Source organism: Poecilia latipinna, unplaced genomic scaffold, assembly GCF_001443285.1.
Source record: "Poecilia latipinna isolate Pla-1442-1.1 unplaced genomic scaffold, P_latipinna-1.0 Scaffold31, whole genome shotgun sequence".
Classification (NCBI taxonomy): Eukaryota; Metazoa; Chordata; class Actinopteri; order Cyprinodontiformes; family Poeciliidae; genus Poecilia; species Poecilia latipinna.
This window is the reverse complement of record NW_015112647.1, coordinates 389069-407576: the sequence shown is the minus strand read 5'-3', so window position 1 is coordinate 407576 and position 18508 is coordinate 389069. Positions and strand designations below refer to the sequence as shown.

The 18508-nt window shown below is 38.1% G+C and overlaps 1 protein-coding gene across 2 annotated transcripts; it reads left to right on the top strand.

Annotated features, from left to right (window-relative positions):
- Nucleotides 1–4301: 4301 nt before the first annotated feature.
- Nucleotides 4302–17405, top strand: LOC106952742 (CDK5 and ABL1 enzyme substrate 2-like). Of its 2 annotated transcripts, XM_015041062.1 has the most exons (9): nucleotides 4302–4907; nucleotides 5958–6050; nucleotides 10083–10160; nucleotides 10322–10421; nucleotides 11250–11418; nucleotides 11492–11589; nucleotides 13314–13420; nucleotides 13867–14071; nucleotides 16407–17405. In XM_015041062.1, exons 1-9 carry the CDS (start codon nucleotides 4357–4359, stop codon nucleotides 16545–16547), a joined length of 1542 nt encoding a protein of 513 aa, XP_014896548.1. In that variant the 5' UTR covers nucleotides 4302–4356; the 3' UTR covers nucleotides 16548–17405. The 2 variants fall into 2 exon arrangements, with proteins under 2 accessions (XP_014896548.1, XP_014896556.1); XM_015041070.1 differs by lacking the exon at nucleotides 10083–10160.
- The last annotated feature ends 1103 nt before the right edge of the window (nucleotides 17406–18508 follow it).

Genomic DNA, 18508 nt, shown 5'->3' with positions numbered 1-18508 from the left:
CAGATGGATGGTTGGATGAACAGATGGATGGATGGATGAGCAGATGGATGGTTGGATGGTTCATAATGTGTTTCAGATCCTCTGAATCTCTTTGTGTGTTTTAGTTTCCTCAGATTGAACTGAACTGAACTGGATCTTTTCCAGTTCACCATCTGATCTCAGTCTGACGTTTTTAAACCCAAAACTAAAGAAAACATTTGTTTCTTAAATTACACCCAACAGGTTCTGACCCGAACTCTTACCTGGCCTGTTTTCCTTTAGTGCAGATAGAAAATGGACATTTATGAATTATGTGTTTTTGAGGTGTGTATTTGTTTGTGAGCTTCACAGACCAGCACGAGTGAAGATGGTGGGACTGAGAAGGGGGATTATGGGTAATTAATCTGAAACTGTGTCGCTGAGATGCTACGGTTCTGTATGTATGATCTCAGTTTGTTTTCCCAAATGACTCTGAACAAAATCCACCTCCCACAGAGACTCTTTTAAAAATTATTTTCTTTTTTATTTGCATTCCCTGCTGCGGTTTCCTGGAAGCCGCTCAGGCTGTAGTTATGGTGCTAAAGGTTTGAGTCCATCATGTGAGAACCATAAAGTGAACCATAAAAAGTGCTTGTTGTGGCAGGACCTGGGCGAGGCTGTACCTCAGAGACGGAGCTGGAATCAAAAAGCCTTAAGCTGGTCGTGCCAGACTGTTTCTGTTCTGATGAGTAAAATAAAAACAAAAACTGATCAACAAGAAGGTGATGACAATTTCATTGTGGTATTGTTGCTTAAATAAAGAGCAATGTGTTTACCTGAGTTTCACTTTTCCTGGCTGATTCAAACCACAAACGTATCACAACTCTGGTAGGATGTTCAGACGGTTTAAACTTAATTCAATTATTTAATCAACCTACCTTAAAATAATTAAATGGAGTTATTATAAGTAAAAGTACTTTCAAGTACACAATAAAAAGACAGATTCAGTTTTTATTTTGTTTTTTTTGTAAACAAATATCTGCACAAGTTAAATAATAATGCGAAGAATATGGAGATTGAAGGATGTTTGCAGACATTAATAAGCTTTTATAATTGGCTGAATGGAAGAAAATTCCCCCAAGAGGATTTATTATTCAAAAAGCATTTTTGTGCTTCCATTTAGGTTTCACCTGCTTCCAAAAACAGACTAGCACTAAAAAAAAAACACTCACCATTTTTTGACAATAAGTTAACTTTTTTAGTGTCTGGAAAATGAGTCGTTTCAAAAACCTCCTGATTGTTAAAGGGGCAGTATTATATAAAATTTACTTTTTTGAGCTTTACATCATGTTGTAACAAGTTTGTCCAAAGTGTGGCTCACAGGCTATTTGTGGCCCTTGAAATTTTTTTGTTTGGCCCCAGACCACAACACACACACACACACACACACACACACACACACACACAAACTAGATTGAAAACAATTGATGACCCAAAAATTTGGAAATTCTCTGTTTCCAAATTTAAGGCAACAGTCCAAAGCCATTTTAATGTTTTGATTTTAAATGATGTACAGATTTTATGTAAAAAAAAAAACAAAAAAAAAACAAACAAAAAAAACAAAAAACTGTTTTTCAAAATTTTAAGTTAACAAATTTTGTAGCCCATCAGTAATTTAAATTTGCTAGTTTTGGCAAAGTTTGGGCACCAACGTGTTACAATGTTATTCACTCCTCAAAAGCATACCTGGAGCGTTGCCTTGATTCTTTCATGAATGCTTGGGAAATACTTTAATCTACCATTCTCCCATGCAGTTCCTTCAGACTAGCCAGCAGCAATTAGCAAGCACCTGGTGGAACTGTGTATCAGCTGGGCTCATTATAGGAGCTCCTTCTCAGTTCAACGCTGGTAGAAATGTTGTGAAAGGGTTAAAAGAAGAGCAATGTGATGACTTCCTGAGATCAGGAGCTTCTTAAAGAGACAGATGCCCAATTTCAAGGCTTTAAATTACAGAATCAAATCTCTTTTAAGTCATATTTAATAAATATAATTTTTATAGCAACTGAAGTTAACAAAATTACTTAATTGTGCTATAAAATGGCATTATGTGCCTGGAAATACATAATACTGCCCCTTTAAATCACAATCTGTGAAATTAGAATATAATATATGCCTAAACATTAGAAAGCAAGGTTGTAGTGCATGAAAACTAAGATCCAAAACTAAATCCCTAATAGTGACCAAGAAGATGTTGCTGGAAGGAAACAAGCACATTGCATCCGTCACTGATAATATGCGGCTGCGTGTAAATTAAAGGAGCGGAGCAGATACTCTTCCTTAGTTCTGCATGAATGCACAGGGGGACACTTTGGGTTTGGTGATTATGAAGCTGTTTTCCAGGGTTATATGGCATCTGTCCTCAGAGCGAAACAAATGCAGATCATCTCGTTAATACACAGGGAAAAGAGTTTGGATACCAGTCCAACTGGAAATTCATGGGTGAAATTCTAGGAAACAGATTGTTCAGCTACACAAAAATTATTGTTTTTCGTCATAAAATTCATAGTTCTCATAAAACTCAAGCTGTCAGAAGAGACGGAGGATGTGCAACAATTGAAGGTGGTTTATTTCATCACATATGTTTCCCCTTCTAATCTGGACAGAAATGTGACATTATTTACAGTGTCATTACATTTTTATGTCATTTTTTATTATGCCAAACAGTGAAATAATTTTTGTCACTCTTAAAGGGCCAGTGTCTTATATATTTTCTTGTGTTCCCTTCTTGAACACATGATTTTAACGAACTGTCCATGTCTGCTACAAGGCAAAACAACTGCAAAAATACAAAATCTTACCAAGTATTTTTGTTCCAGTTTCTAGTGCAAATATCTTTATACACTAGAAAAAAACAAAACTAACTTAGTTACAAGTAACTTTTCAGCAAGATATAGGAGCTTGTATTATGTAAATAGTCCTTTATATTGATGAAAACGTTGAAAAACTGGCAGATTATTTTGCGTATAACAAAAGATTTTCCCATGTTATAAGGGAGAACAAGTTCTTATATCACAGACATCATAACATAACTGACTTACTACACTTTTTGGCATGTTGACAAAATGGTAATTAAGGTTTTCAAGAATTCAGTTTCGGTTTCATTCTTACAACCCAACAACTGTGAGTCCTAGATCAAACTCCAGGCCAAACTGTCACACTAAATACTGTTATTAGTTTTAAATACCAAGCTGTTGAGTTTGCAGGTTAAAATGCAACCGACTTATTCACAGGTTCCAAGTAGCTACAGGAGATGCATTTGGTTTTATGGTTACCATTGATATGAAATCCTGTTTGAACATGACTGAACAGGCTTCAGGTCTACTGAACGTTAAGTCAGTGTATGGAAACAAAACAGCTAAATTGGTACACTTTAAAACATAAGAAAACAAAATGATTAAAGAGTTGGTAGTCAGATATTGGTGGTTTATGATACAAGGAAGTGTTTATCAGCTGTTTGGGCTTATCTTGAGGGTTGCACATTTACGTTGACTGCAAGACTTTCTATCTTGTCATAATTACGAAACTGTATTTCATAACTTTGCTACCTCATCATTACAAGATATATTTTTTACATAGACATGCACATTTTCAGAAGAGTTGTTTTTCAAGCAAAGAGTTTAATGTGACAGAGCATTTAAATAACTAAAAATCCCAGGATGGTGTGGATAAGTTACAAATTAATAGTTACCACTCTACTTCACTGTCATACAGATGGATTCGTTTCTAAAAATCTGTCTATAACTTGGCATGAAACTTCCAACAATGCAATGTTCTGTCTTTTATGTGGTTAGAATAAAAGCCAGATAACTGACAAATTTAAGTCATTTTATTTTGCCTAGTTTTAAACTTTCTTTGTGTTTCTAACTTTTTTTTAATTTTAGGCCTACTTTTGTCTGCATCTGGACTTTGTGAGAGGCAAGTAAGGGTCAATTAAGTCCAATAATGCAATTTTAAGGTGCAAATTATGAAATTACATATTTGATCTATGTCACTACATCATCAAAAAAAACAATAAGGAATCATCATTTAAGTTCTCAAAACTAAAGTTGATGGACCATAATAAACACTTTATGGGGACTAATATTTAAAATGGTCCACATTTTTCAGATAAAACCTTTAAAATTTACATTTTTTTCATGACTCCTCCCTTCCGATGCTACACCCAATCAACTGTCAGGAGCGAGGGGATTTTCTGAAGTACCCAATCACCTACGCTTATTTTCAAGGTTCAAGATGCATAATTAGCTTAACAACCAATCACGTCTAAGTGGGAGTGGCTAAACTGCATTTACCGGTACTCGTTGCCTTTGTGTTCAACAGCTGCATTTTCAGAGTAGAATGGCGACCGCTCTGTGCGGTCTGCAGTCTAGTAACGGTAAACAGACGAGAGCTCGTCGAGAACACCGGAGGAAGACGAAGGACTCCCTCAGGAGACGGGCTGCTATTTTCTTCCTCAGCAATATTTCTCTCGATGGAAGACCTCAGGGTCAACCTACCACTGGAAATGCCGACCAAAAAGCCGGTGAGGAGACCGGACTCAGGGACGGAGAGGGCGGTGCGGCCGTTAAGCTCCTCCGGACTGATAGCGGAGGTCCTGTCAACCAGGTGACAGACCCCGCAGCGGAACCAGGGAGCGGCTCGTCCTCCAGTTTACCCGGAGGACTCGGTCTTGTCCGGCCTTCGTTGGTAACGTCTCCTGGACCGACTGCCACCAATTCTGTGGGACCCAACGAGGTATTTTTAGAGACCAGCGGCACGGGTGAGACGCAGTTTCCGGGTATCCCGCTGTCTCCTTTGACAAGCGGACACCAGCCCTGCTCCCGGGCCAAATCAACGCCTGCCGTACTCAGCCCGGCCCCGACCGGAAACCCTCTGGATTCCCGGCAGAGGTGAGGCTTGTTGTCAGTGTGTCTCCACGGAGCACTGGGGGCCTCGAAACGGGCCACTGACTTCCGTATTAAATGGTTTTGATTCGCTCTACCAGAGGAATTCATTCATATGCTCCAGATTGTCTGCCATATAAATTATCTGTTACATTAACTGTTTTGAATGTTAAACTATTGACTTACCTTCCAAATACTTATATAAATCTACTTTTAATAATAACAGAACCTATTGAAGGCCGCCCCGAGGTATTAGTAAGCCTATGACCAATTAATAAATTAATCACATTTTAAATTAAAACGAGCTTCCATTCTGGTGATTAATATTTTTGAAGGGCAATTTTGTTTACAGAGACTTCATAATTCATTTTATTTATGGTTTCAGTTATCTGAGTTTTTTTTACTTTCTGTTTATTTATTGTTCTTGGGTGTGTTTTGTTTTGGATATTTAAACATCTACCAAGTCCAGTGTTGAGTGTTCTGAACAAAATTAAGTTTATGAGAGGGAAAGTTGCATGATTATCCTATTATCAATACTTGAAAAAGTACTCAAAGCAACAATATTAATTTTGTTTAGTCTCCATGATTAGTTGTTTATTCTGGATATTTAAAGCATTTTTCAGTTTAAGTGTTAAATGTTAATCAGAATTTAAATTTTATTGATCTTTGAGAATGTGTTCTTGCATTATTTTGTCATTACCGTTATATTACCTGCAAATGGTCTCAAAACGGCAATATTATCATTTATCTCAATAACTTCTGGGACAATTTATTGTCCAGCAAAATTTGTTATTGTGACAGTCCTAGTTATTTGTAATTTTTTTAAGAAAAAAAAGTGAGGAAAAAAATGGGTTAAAATCGTAAGTCAAATTTGGTATAAAAAATTAATCACATTTTATTTTCAAGTCATATTGCCCAGCATTACGGGCCTCCAAAGAAAATTCTGTTTCGGGCCTCACTTAACTTTTGGCCGGCCCTGGAGCTGCATCACATGAATGTTTTGGGTTTCCTGTGAAATCGTCCCATAAAGCCGTCTCTTTCTGTTTTTTTGTGCAGGCAGAGGAACATTTCTGGTTCCCCTGGACCCAAGGTGCCAAAGAAAGTTCACTTCATCAAGAGCATGAGGCAGTATGACACAAGAGGAAGCAGGTACGTCCGCTTTAAAATCACATTTAATGAGCAGAACACAGAAAAACAAAATCTGTTGTAATATTCATAAAGGTGCTTTGGTAGCAACAGCATAATGCTCCTGCATGGAGTTGTTGTAAGCTGATTAATTCTGGTACAGAGGCTGCAGAGAAATAACCGGGATACACAGCTGCTGTTAGGGGATTGCCACAGCGAATTTAATCACCCTTGGAAGCTTAGCAAAAGCCAAAAGAGGTGCAGTGAGGAAATCTAACACCGTATGGCACCAGCGGTAAGGTTATCCCAAAGCAAGATGTGGCTTAGATGACACGCTGTTGGTGTCCGATTAGGCTGGTTTCTCACACAACTTCAGAAAAGTGGATGTCATGAATATTTTGGCACAGATATTTGCCTCTATTTTTCATTTGTCTCATCATCTCCTTCATATTCATCTCCACACGCTTTCGTTTGTTTGTGTTTATTCTGCCGGTGAGTGCAAACTATGTGATCCTAAACTGTCCCACAGGTTTGAGTTTCTGTTTTTGTCCCAACGGGAAGCAAACCCGTTTAGATTGTGTAAGTTAAAGACCTCAAACTCCAGCAGATTCCTGTCAGCCCTGAAGCTCTGGGTGTTTATTGGCAGGTTTTTACAGCAGAGGCTGCAGAGTGCATGTCATTGTTGTCTTGTGAGGAGCTAAAGCCGGTGTTTTGTACATTTACTGGTTGTGGTGGTGTCATAAAGACTGGGAGGAACTAGTTTCTCCACATTTTACTCCATACAGAAGCTCTATAGAGTCAGAATGTGTTTGTTTATGCGTTGTGTTTCAGCTGATTTGCTTCCAGCCTGTGTCTCTTTGCCAAAGCAGTTCAGTCTCAGAGAGTTATACAAGATCACTAAAAAAAACACTTCTAGACAATTTTTAATAGACTAACAAATTAACTAGCAAAACAATTCTGATCATTATTGGTTTTAATTTGTTTTAATGCTTCACTTTATCAGGTTTGCACATCATGTCAAAGATAGCAGCTAAAAATTCAGTTAAAATACTTTATTTATTCCAAAAGGGAAGTTAAATATCATTCAAAGAGTCATTGTTGATGGTGATGCTGTGGGCAGGAAGGCTCTCCACTAGCAGCCAGTCTTGCAGCGAATCTAAAGAGGCCTCTGACTGAAGACCGCTTGTTGCTGCATGGCAGTCTCATGACATGCTAAGAGTTCAATTTATGGGCAGCAGAGATGCTAATCCACCTAATTTGGTTTTGCCGCCTCAGAGATGTTGGAGTAGGGGACATGATCAATTAAAGGGACGGTTTGGGATAAACGGGATACATTTAAGGATAAATTTGGGGTCATAGTTCACATTTTATTGAGCTTTTGAGATGCTAATCAGCTGCTTCCACTTGTAAAAACAATACCTTGTTGCCATGGTGACGCATCACAACAAACATCCTTAAGTAAAAAAGTAAGAGAAAAATCCTTCCTGCTTCACAGCATCCAGAACAAGAGGGACTAATTGTCCATACATGCAACGTCTAAACAATAAAATGACGAATGAAAGTTTACAAAGTCTATCCCATCATGAGCGACACATTTCTAGAATCGGATTATAAATATAAATACCATTTATAGTCTATCCCAGCTTGTTCCAGTCTGCACAAAAATCACAATTCTTCTGTACATATATTCATTTTTAAATCTCCATTCAGCTCCGTTATACAGTAAAATAAAAAGACTAAAGTATCCTTTCTATAATTAACAGTGGATAAAGAATAGAAAACAATACCTAGACTGTAATGTATAAAAAAAGTACAAATTTGGAAAATTTATTTACCATTTATTTTATTATGATTAGCTGATGTCTGTTCTAAATTTCACTGTTGGCAAATAAAAGTTTGAAATTTGTGCAAGTGAAACAGAAAATTTCTGCACCTTTTTTCTCTTTCAGTTTCATCTGGTAAGACAAACATCTTGCAGTCAGACTGTTGCTTCTCTGATTCAATTAAACCAAAATAAAACTCTCTGCCTTTATGTTACAAATAAAAAAAACAACAATAAAATTAGCAGAGTGCTTCTCTTTTAAAATACAGCTGCTTTTATAGTTAAATTAAACTCTTTGCATTGACAGGTTGACTTTTCCTTTATGCAGCTTACAATGTTGTTTTTTTAGTGTTTTAAATGTAATAATTACCAATAGACTTTATGGTGAAATTCATAGATTTTATGTTTCCAGTAGAAATTTGAACACACAAGGATTCAGCACAGAGACACTTTCCCTCAGAAAGTCCTCCATAAATGGAGGAAAAAATATATAATTCATGCTTCACGTTTCTGTGAAAAAGTAAATTATTAACGTGCATAAATTTAAAAAAAATGAATAAAACAGCATTTTAAGAGAGTGACTTGACTTCAGTTGACCTGCTGAAGACTTTCTGAATATTGAACCCCAGGCTGGTTGGTGTTTGGCGCTTTTTGAAGATCCAGATCTCATCTGAAGATCCAGATCTCGTCATTGGCTCTGTGACTGACTGTGATGGTGAAAATGAGCCGGGTGTCGTTGCTTTCAGTGGTTTTTCACAGCCGTGTAGCTTCACTAGTGACCGTCTCTAGATGTGGCTCTGTGACTTATTTCTGTGTCACTGCTAGGGATGGGCGATACGAACTAAACGTCCAACAAAACATTTATTTACTGTGATAAATGTTTTTATCATTTATCACAGTAAATGATAAATGATATCATTTATCATGATAAATGATATCATTTATCATGCTAATTACCAAATTAGCATGATGGTAAATGCTAATTTAAAGTCTATTTTGGTGGTTGTTTGATTGGGTTGTGCAAGTATTTAAGTTATCAATTATTCTGACGATTAATCGATTATTCGGATTTTAAAAATTTGCCATAATCTGCAGACTTTTTGAGACAATATTAGAAATATATTAAAAGCTGCAATTAACACATAATTCAATTCACTTTTTAAATAAGAAAATAAGCATTTTATTGTCTAAAATGCAGTAATATGCCAATCCTTTATTGAATGCTTTGTTTGTAGCAAAGGCAGCAAAAAAAATATGAGAAACTCAGAGTAAACATCATTTCTGTTTGGACTAATCTGGTGATTATATTTTGAATGATTTCGTAGCAGAAGGTGCTTTAATAGAGATTAATCAACATTACTGAAATTCATGCCAGTGTAATTATGCAGGAATTGGCACAATAGCTAAATTTCAAGTAAGATACAAACACATTACACACAGTTCTGTTAAAATAAGTAAAAAATAACAAAAGAAAACATTTATTCAAGAAATAAATAAAACGGTGAAGTTAAAACTAGGACTGCACTCACATGAAAATTTGGGCCAATATCGATACTTATCATCAGAATTGCTGTTATGGCCGATAATCAATACTTTCTGGTATTATATATATAGTTCTCTACCTTTTTCACACCTTTGGTCAAAAAATTAAATTACCAGAAAGAGACGGCAACAAGATGGAAATAAATATTGGAGGTTACTATCAGTCCAGTTTTATCTATTGGGCCAATGCAATATATTAAAAATGACTAATATCATTCGATACCGATGTTAGTACTGATATATCGGGCATTCCCAGCTAAAACTTTGCTTATTTTTTTTTGTACAGTTTTGGCTTAACTACTGCTCTGAATATGTTGTTAAGGAAATTGTAATTTTTCTGAGTCTTTTCCAGTTAATCAATCAATTACAAAATTAGTTGTCGATTATTTCAATAATGGATTAATCACGATTAATCCGATTAATCGTTGTGACTGCAGCCCGTAGAGTAATGTAAAGGCTTCGATATTGCCATTGGTTTCTGCTCCTACGGAGAAAAACATTAAATTTGATTAGTATTTATCTCAGTCATGTTTTGCGTATAAATTTAAATTCCCATGGCCTCTCAGGATGATTGCCCATCCCTGGTCACTGCAGCTGATGTCTGTGGTGTGTATCCTGGCAGTTCCTGTCGCTGCTGTCTGTAGACTGACACTCCATCTGTTCTGTCTGCCTGTTCACGCTGTGTCCTGCAGGATCATGCTGATTTGTACCAAGCGGTCGCTTTATGCTGCTTTCTCAGTGCTGCCCTATGGAGAGAGAGCTCACCTCAGGTACTAAGAATGCAGCTACCTCCTCCCCTCCCAGCAGGGAGCAACACCACCCACCCTCACTTTTACGTTCTCATCACCACCCGTCTGACCCACGTCGTTCTCAGAGGAGAGCCGGGTCGGCGTAGAGAATTACGTAGAAATGTTTGTGTGTTTGTGAACAGTGACCCGAAGCTGGACGCTCAGAGACAGAGGCTGTCCTCTGTGGCGGCTGCTGACCTGCTGCCGTCACTGGAGGGACTGGAGCTGGGCGCCACCGGGAAGGTACGCATCCAACCGCGCATCCAACCAGCCGCACATCCAACCAGCCGCACATCCAGCCGCACATCCAGCCGTACAACCAACCGCACAACAAACCGCACAACAAACCGTACAACAAACCGTACAACCAGCCGTACATCCAACTGCACTTCCAGCCCTACAACCCGCCGTACATCCAACCGCACATCCAACCGTACATCCAACTAACCATACATCCAAGCATCCAACAGTACAACCATCCAACTGTACAGATAACCGTACAACCATCCAATGCGTACAACCAACCGTATAACCAACCATCCATACAATCATCCATGCAACCATCCATCTAACCGTACATCCAACCAACCAAGCAACATCCATCCAACCATTCGTACAACCAACCAACCAACCAACCAATCATGCATCCATACAGCCATCAACCATCCATTCAACCAGCCATACATCTGCACATCATCCATCTGTCCATCTATCCGTCCGTTCATCCAACCATTTATTCATCCATCCAACCAACTAACCAACCGTCTGTCTGTCCAACCCACATTTTTGAATTTATAAAATAAGCTTTAGTGAAAAATCTGCAGAATGTCTTTTTTTTGTCACATAATCAGAATAATTGATTACTAAAATAATCATTAGCTGCGGCCCCCATCTGTATGTAAATATCTGAGCTGTATAGGTTTGACCCTGTGTGAACTGGAGAAAATTCATAAAAAATTCAACATTTAACACCCAATATTTGTTTTTTTAAATCCTTATAAAAGTTTTAGTTTAGTAATTAGAATAACCGAAAAAATAAAAAAAATAAACGATACGATTTCTGGTTTTCAGACGGTGTCGTACGCTCAGTTTCTGTTCCCGACCAACGCCTTGGTGAGGCAGAAGAGCATCAGCATGTTGGAGAGCTGCACATCCCAGACCCCTCAGTGTCGTTTCCGTGGCAACGGGCAAAAAGGCTTCACCCCTGCTCGTCCGAACAGCGGCACACCGCAAGATCCATGTATGACTCCAAGCTTACACACACACACACACTTCCCCCCAGCTCTGACGGTTCTCTGGATTCTGTTTTGCAGACATAGAGGAGGTCGGGGATTATGACCCCAACCTGCTCAGTGACCCCCGGTGGCCGTGTGGGAGACATAAAAGGGTTCTGATATTTGCATCGTATGTGGTGAGCGGAGCTGCAGCTTCTTTTTCTGTTCCCGATTATTTCTGTGGAAGTAAATAAAAAAGGTGTTAAACTGTTTATTTTTTATTAGAAACGCTGCAGGAATCAAATTACATTTGAATTATTTAGTGAAGTTTTGAGTAAATTTATCAAATTAGATTATAGAGTTAAAATAAATCTAATTCCCCTGCAGTTTGAAGAAAAGTTGAGACAAATCCTCACAAGAGGCTGAGTTGAATTGTTAAATGATGGACTTTTGTTTGTTTTTAAAGGGATCTATAATATAAAATTCACATTTTAAACGTTTTTGTAATTCCATTTGCTGATTCTAATAACACCATGCCATTTTTGGCAATAAGTTATTGTTTTTGGAAAATTAGCCATTTCAAAAACCTCCTGTCACTGCGCCGTTACCTAGCAACCCTAGCTGAGCCCAGTTCATCACCAAGCAACCGAAACAGAGCTCTGGCATGTTTGGTCAGATTAGGATAGGTCTGTGGACTTTACTAATCATGTTTATTACATTTTTCGCACAATATTATTCCTAGATAATCAGACTTTGGTTTACTCAGTTCTGCCTGTTTTGAGCTCCTTTCAGGATGAGCTGTTTTAGGCCTCCTGTCACTTTAAATCCAAATAAGCAGCCGCTGGCCACATCCCTCAACGCAATGTTTACACTCACATGTGAAAATGGCTGCAAACAGATGAGTAATTATACAACCGTACATCTTTGAAAAGCATTAATAGAGGCTCCTGCACAACCAACTAGAATGCAGCAAGTGGTTTCTAAATGGCAGCCAACAAAAAACCCTTGCCCTTTCCAGTAACTTAGAGTTTTTTTTTTCCTTTTTTTTTTCTTTTCTTTAGCGCTTAGAGCGCTAAAGCCAGGTGACCAAACATTCTAGACTTCTACTTGGGTTTCTAGGTAACGGGCTTGGCTTGGCTTAGGTTGCTAGGCAACGAGACAGTGCCCATTGAATGTGACATAATGAGAAGGTTTTTGATATGACTCATTTTCCAGACTCCAAAAAAATATTAACTTATTGCCAAAAAACAGCTGGGTGATTTGTTTTTTTAAGCACTTGGTTTGTTTTTAAAAGCAACTGAGACCCAAATGATGTATAAAAAACGTGCAGAATGTTAATTTTGCATTACACGTCCCCTTTAAAATTTGTGACAAACAAACAATATCAGTTGATCTGTAAGAGCGAAACATGTAAAACACAATATGAACAGAATATAAGTCATACAGATGGTCGTATCCTGGTTTCTCTTTACCATCTGTGAGAGTTTCTGAGCTTGGTTGCAGAAATCAGGACATGGTTTTATTTGACTTGTAAATCGTTCAGTCAGTCCGCCGAGTCTTTACAACCTCTGGAGAGAGAATATCCCCTTTATGCCGTGCTCATGTGATACAATATCTTTGTTGTGTCACATGGCAACAACCTTTAGCCCTTAGTGTGTGTGTGCGTTAGTTTGTAATACGTTGTGGGGACCATTTTCCTGACGCATACTACGTTGTGGGGACCGAAGCCTGGCCTCCACAAGGGGAAACGCTGGTTTTGGGTCAGGGGTTAGATTTAGGACTAAGGTAAATGTGTGTGTGTGTGTGTGTGTGTGTGTGTGTGTGTGTGTGTGTGTGTGTGTGTGTGTGTGTGTGTGTGTAAGAGAACACCACTTAGCAGCAGGTTTGTATTGAGCTGCTGGTTTGTTTCCCGTCTCTGCAGACGACCATTATTGAATACGTGAAACCGTCGGATCTGAAGAAGGACATGAATGAAACCTTCAAGGAGAAGTTTCCTCACATCAAGCTGACACTGAGCAAGATAAGAAGGTGCTTCTCTTCTTCTTCTGTGGTTTAAGAATCGTCCTCTCTCAACATGGTCTCACTGCAAAAGCACAAAATGTCACCATCTAAATTTGGTGTAGTTTCTAGTATAAATATGTTAATGCATTTGAAATTAAACAAAACTAACATAATTCCTTAATATTGATGAAAAAGTCCAGTAGCAGATTATTTCACTTGTAATAAAATATTTATTTTATAATAGAAATAATCTGCAAATGCAACTTGTACTTTTTCATCATTATTCACCTAAAAAAAGCTCCTATATGTTGCTGAAAAGTTCATTTTTGTCTTATTTAAAATTCGATATTTGCACTAGACACTAGACCAAAAATAGTTTTGTGTTTTTGCAGTTCCGGCTGATACAACTCGCTCTTTCTTTGCAAACAATGGAGTAACTGTGACTTCTTCTTCTTCTTCTTCTTCTCTGCCAGCCTGAAGAGGGAGATGAGGGCCATGAGCGAAGAGTACGGCCTGCAGCCGGTCACCATAGCAATGGCCTTCGTTTACTTTGAGAAACTGGTGCTGCAAGGTCGCCTCAACAAGCAGAACAGGAAGCTTGTGGCGGCTGAGTGCGTTCTGCTGGCTGCGAAGATCAGCAGCGATCTGCGGAAACCAGAAGTCAAGCAGCTCATTGATGTGAGTCAACACGCTAAGGGCGCTAACAGGATCTGATTTAAAGACTGCAGAACCTTTAATAACGAGACCTTGAATGCTTCATTCACCTCAGGGGTTTTTACTAAACAGCTTCTGTGTGGCTCCTGTTCTGTAGAAATATTATCCTGTGTAGTTTATCTGAACAAAATGCAATTTAAGAGCTGCTGAAGAGAAAAAATTAAATTAAACTTCATGTTATTGTGTATTTAGGAATCTGTAACAAAGATGGCCGTCTGCTGAAAGACTTGTCTTATTTATGTGGTGAACCAGAGAATGTAAAGATGTTTAAAGGTTTATACGCATCAAATTTACATCAATTTACCAGGCTTCATCAGCAACCTTGTAGTTCAAAAAAATCTGGCTCTTTTTAACAAAAATCCTCGCAACTTTCTCAAAATGTTTTGGTGCAGCAACAGGCAGAAATATGTGTTCAGTCATCATCATGACTCTGAGGAGGAGCTGCAGCTTGGTTTCGTTTTTTTAAGCTGGATTGCTCACAAAACAACTTGCCTCATAATTGAAAACAGGTCTGCAACTAACAATTATTTTAGTAATTGATTATTGTATCAATTATCGACAATTGCATAAAAACACTTTCTACAGATTTTTCTTTTACCACTTCAGTTTTTTATACAGTATTATAGAAATATTAAAGGATGCAAATAAACAAACCATTTAGCTCATTTTTAAATAAGAAAATAAACATCTTGTTGTCTGAAATACTGTATCATATCATTCCTTTGGTGAACGCTTGATAATTTGCAGCAAAGGATTCGAATGCAGCTAAAATAACCACTTCTAACATCAACATTTGAGAAGCTCAGGCCTTCCTGCTTGACTTAACATCAATTCAGTGAATTGCTAATCTGTTGCTTTAGTGCTTAATAGAAGATTTATGTTTTGTTTTTACAGAATCGGTACCAGGTGAAGCTGAAAATATGCCACTTTAGGAGTTTTAGGTGGAACATATTTAAAGATAAAGGAATGTTTTTTTTACATCTTTTGCACAGTTTTGTCTTAATTACAGCTCTGAATATGTTCTTTCAGCAAATGGCATATTTTAGAGTGTCTACTCCAGTTATTGATTGTTGAAATAATCGTTCACTTATTTAGTTATCGATTAATCAGTTCATCGCAATTAATCTGATTAGTTGTTTCTAATTAAAAACTGCAGCACAGACGATCAGCTCATAAAACAGAAACAGTGGAAACTATCTGTTGCCTTTACTTTAACAGATATGTTTGTCTCTGAGAATGAACAAAAATCAGATTTCTGAATGCAAATAAAATGTGGAATAGAGGCTTTAAATGTTTCTTTACACATCAGTAACTGAGTCATCTTAGTTAATTAAAAGCAAATTTGCAGCAAAACACTGAACTTATGTTTAACCCTATAAAAATAACAGCCCGAGTCATTAAAATCATAGCGTTAACTTTGTTTTTATATCAGTTTATGTACTCCACCCAGTCGGGTGTTTTCTGCAGCCTGTCGGACGCAGCAGGGTTCCCTCTGCAGATCATCTAATGATCTCCACTTCTGACGCGTTTTTCCTCAAACTGAGCTTCAAAACTCTCCCAGGGTCTCCACTGCCGATTGGTTTAGGCTGCTGCACCTGTAGTTTCCATGGCAACGGCTGCTGCAGGAGAATGAAAGCTGCAACTCAAACAAACAGAGACGGAGGCTACGTTGTCTCGGTAACCACGGCGACGGGGTTCAAAGTCCCGGCATGCCGTTTGTTGAATGAAACGATTTATTATGTTTGATCGGCCGAACGACAAAGTCCTGAAATTCAACATCAAATGCAGTGATTGTTAAAAAGTATGTACACCCCCCTTTCCATCGCAGAAACAAACTTTAATACGTTTAATTAGGATTTTATGAGGGAAGGAAAAGAGATGCAGTTTTTAAAAATATACAAATTAAGATTGTTAAAGGTTTTAAAACTTTAAAGTCTGTATTTTAAAAAAGGCTTTTGTATTTATTTTAACCTTTAAAACACTCTGAAGATTACTTTTTCAGTCTCTTTTCCATTTTTCTCTTTTCCCTTTTACTATCTTTTTGTTCTCTTTTCATCTCTATTTTTCTATTACTTCCTTTCTCAGATATTTTTCTGTCTCTTTCTCTTCTGTCTTTTATGCTTTCATTCTCTGTCTGTTCTGTTTTCTTTTACTCTGTTCCTCTTCCTCCTTTCTAAATCAATAACTCTCTATAACTCACATGGAAGTGTGTGCTTTTTAAAACACTTTGGTTTGACTGGATTAGTCCACCAGGGTCGTGTTCTCGGTACCTGAAACTTTTCCTCTGCGTTTTGAGCAGAAGCTGGAGGAGCGTTTCCGGATCAACCGGCGGGAGCTGATTGCTCTGGAGTTCCCGGTTCTGGTGGCGCTGGAGATGGGCCTGTACCTCCCAGAGAGCAAGGTCATGCCGCACTACCGCCGCCTGGTGCAGCAGGGTTAGACGGGACCCATCATCTTTTATTAGCTGTGCTGTTGAAATAAATTATTCTTTCTATTTATTTTAAATGTGAAGAGGGGGGGAATCGTTTACATTCTTTGTCAAACACTGTATGTAGGTCGTGAGCATCTCGAATGTCTGTCTGTACGTGAAGATTCAGTCATGAGCTCTATGTTAGAGATGTTCATTCAGCACATTAAATGTGCTTTACTTTAGGCTTCTTGTGATGCATCTTTTTTAAAACACCATGATGTTCTTAACTTGTATTTACACGTAGTAGTGGCTGTGATTTGTGTGTTTTTAGAGACAAAAACAGAGATGTAGCTTTGTGGATTTTTATTCTACAGGCTGTTGTATTTAAACTGCAAACGACATATTTTCTAGTTGGGTTTCTGACACTGTGAAGCATTTTTAGCTGTGAGAACAGAACTCAGTAGGCTGAGAAGTGACCTTTAATTTCATTTAATCAACTTGTTTCATTGTCTCATATTTGTACTGAACACAGGATGTTATTGTGGCAGCTCTGACTCTGGTGGTGGTGTCCTCATGTGCTGTAATACCACATTTAGACAAACGTCTGTGTAGTTTATACTGTTTGATGTAATTCTGCAGGGATTTGTTTCGTTTTAGTCTTTCAGTTCTCAGGAATTTAAATTCATTTCAGTAGCTCCTAAAATCCAACCCAAAGAAGTTGTTCCATTGGAGGTTAATGGAAAACACCTGATTGTAGATTTCAGTGCACATGGGTGGATTTTTAATGTTGTGCCCAGCAGCAGTATCTCCTCAGATTTTAGCATTTGTGTGAATTTGGTGAAAAAGTGCCTGAAAAACCACAGTATCAGTAAAACTATCCAAACATGATGGTTCTAGTCTGTTTTTATTTTGTCCCACAGCGTCGCTCAAATGTTGCGTCTCCAGATAATCATGACCTAATTTAGACACGAGTCAGTCAGATGCAGTAAAGAGAAAATCTCCATGGTAACCATTCAGCTCTTCCACAAAACTCCTTCAGACTAGCCAGCAGCAATTAGCAAGCACCTGGTGGAGCTGCGCATCAGCTGAGCTCATTACAGGGGCTACTTCTCAGTGAAACGCTGGTAAAAATGTTAAAGGGTTAATAAAAGAGCCATGTTTTGATGACTTCCTGAAGGCAGAAACGGGAGTTTTTAAAGAGACAGAGGCCCAATTTCAAGGAGTTAAATTACAAAGTCAAATTTCTTTTAAGTCATACTTGAAATATGTAGCATTTTTATAACAACTGAAGGTAATAACGTTATTTGATTGTACTATAAAATGTCACTATGTGCCTGGAGAACACATACTTCCCCTTTACATAAAATTAAATATCAAATGTCTGGTTTTCCCTCCTGGAGCTGCTGCCACCACCACCTAATCTCAGGTAAGCAGATAATTCATGGATTTTTAATCCAATTTAAGACGAGCTTCACCCAATCTGTTGCAAAATGATGTGAGTCATTAATGCATCAAACAAAGTTTTAATTTAGACTCTCCTGGGATAAGGACACGTTAACACAGTGAGACAGACATGGAGTCATGTCTACAGATGGGATCAGTGGGACTGGAGCAACAGTTACCACAGCAGGGGCCTCATGCATAAAGCCTGCACAGTTTTCACACTAAAACTTGGCGTGCGGAAAAACTTAGAAAAGTGCGGCACACGAAAAAATTCGGATGCATAAAGCCGTGCGCACGCATGTGGTGGCCGCACACCTTTTCTTTGTGCATCCCAATCTGCGGGAAATTGAGCACAGCTGCTGGTCCGCCCATAAATACAAATTAGTATAAATACCTGGAAGTCTGCCACCATGTGAGGCAGTAACCATGGCAACGTCCTTGTTTGTAGCAGTATAAGTATTTATAATTATATATTTTATTTAAAAGGTGCTTTCGGGACACATAAGGTCTCCACACAAAAATAAAAAATTTTAAAGAGGGAAAAAAAA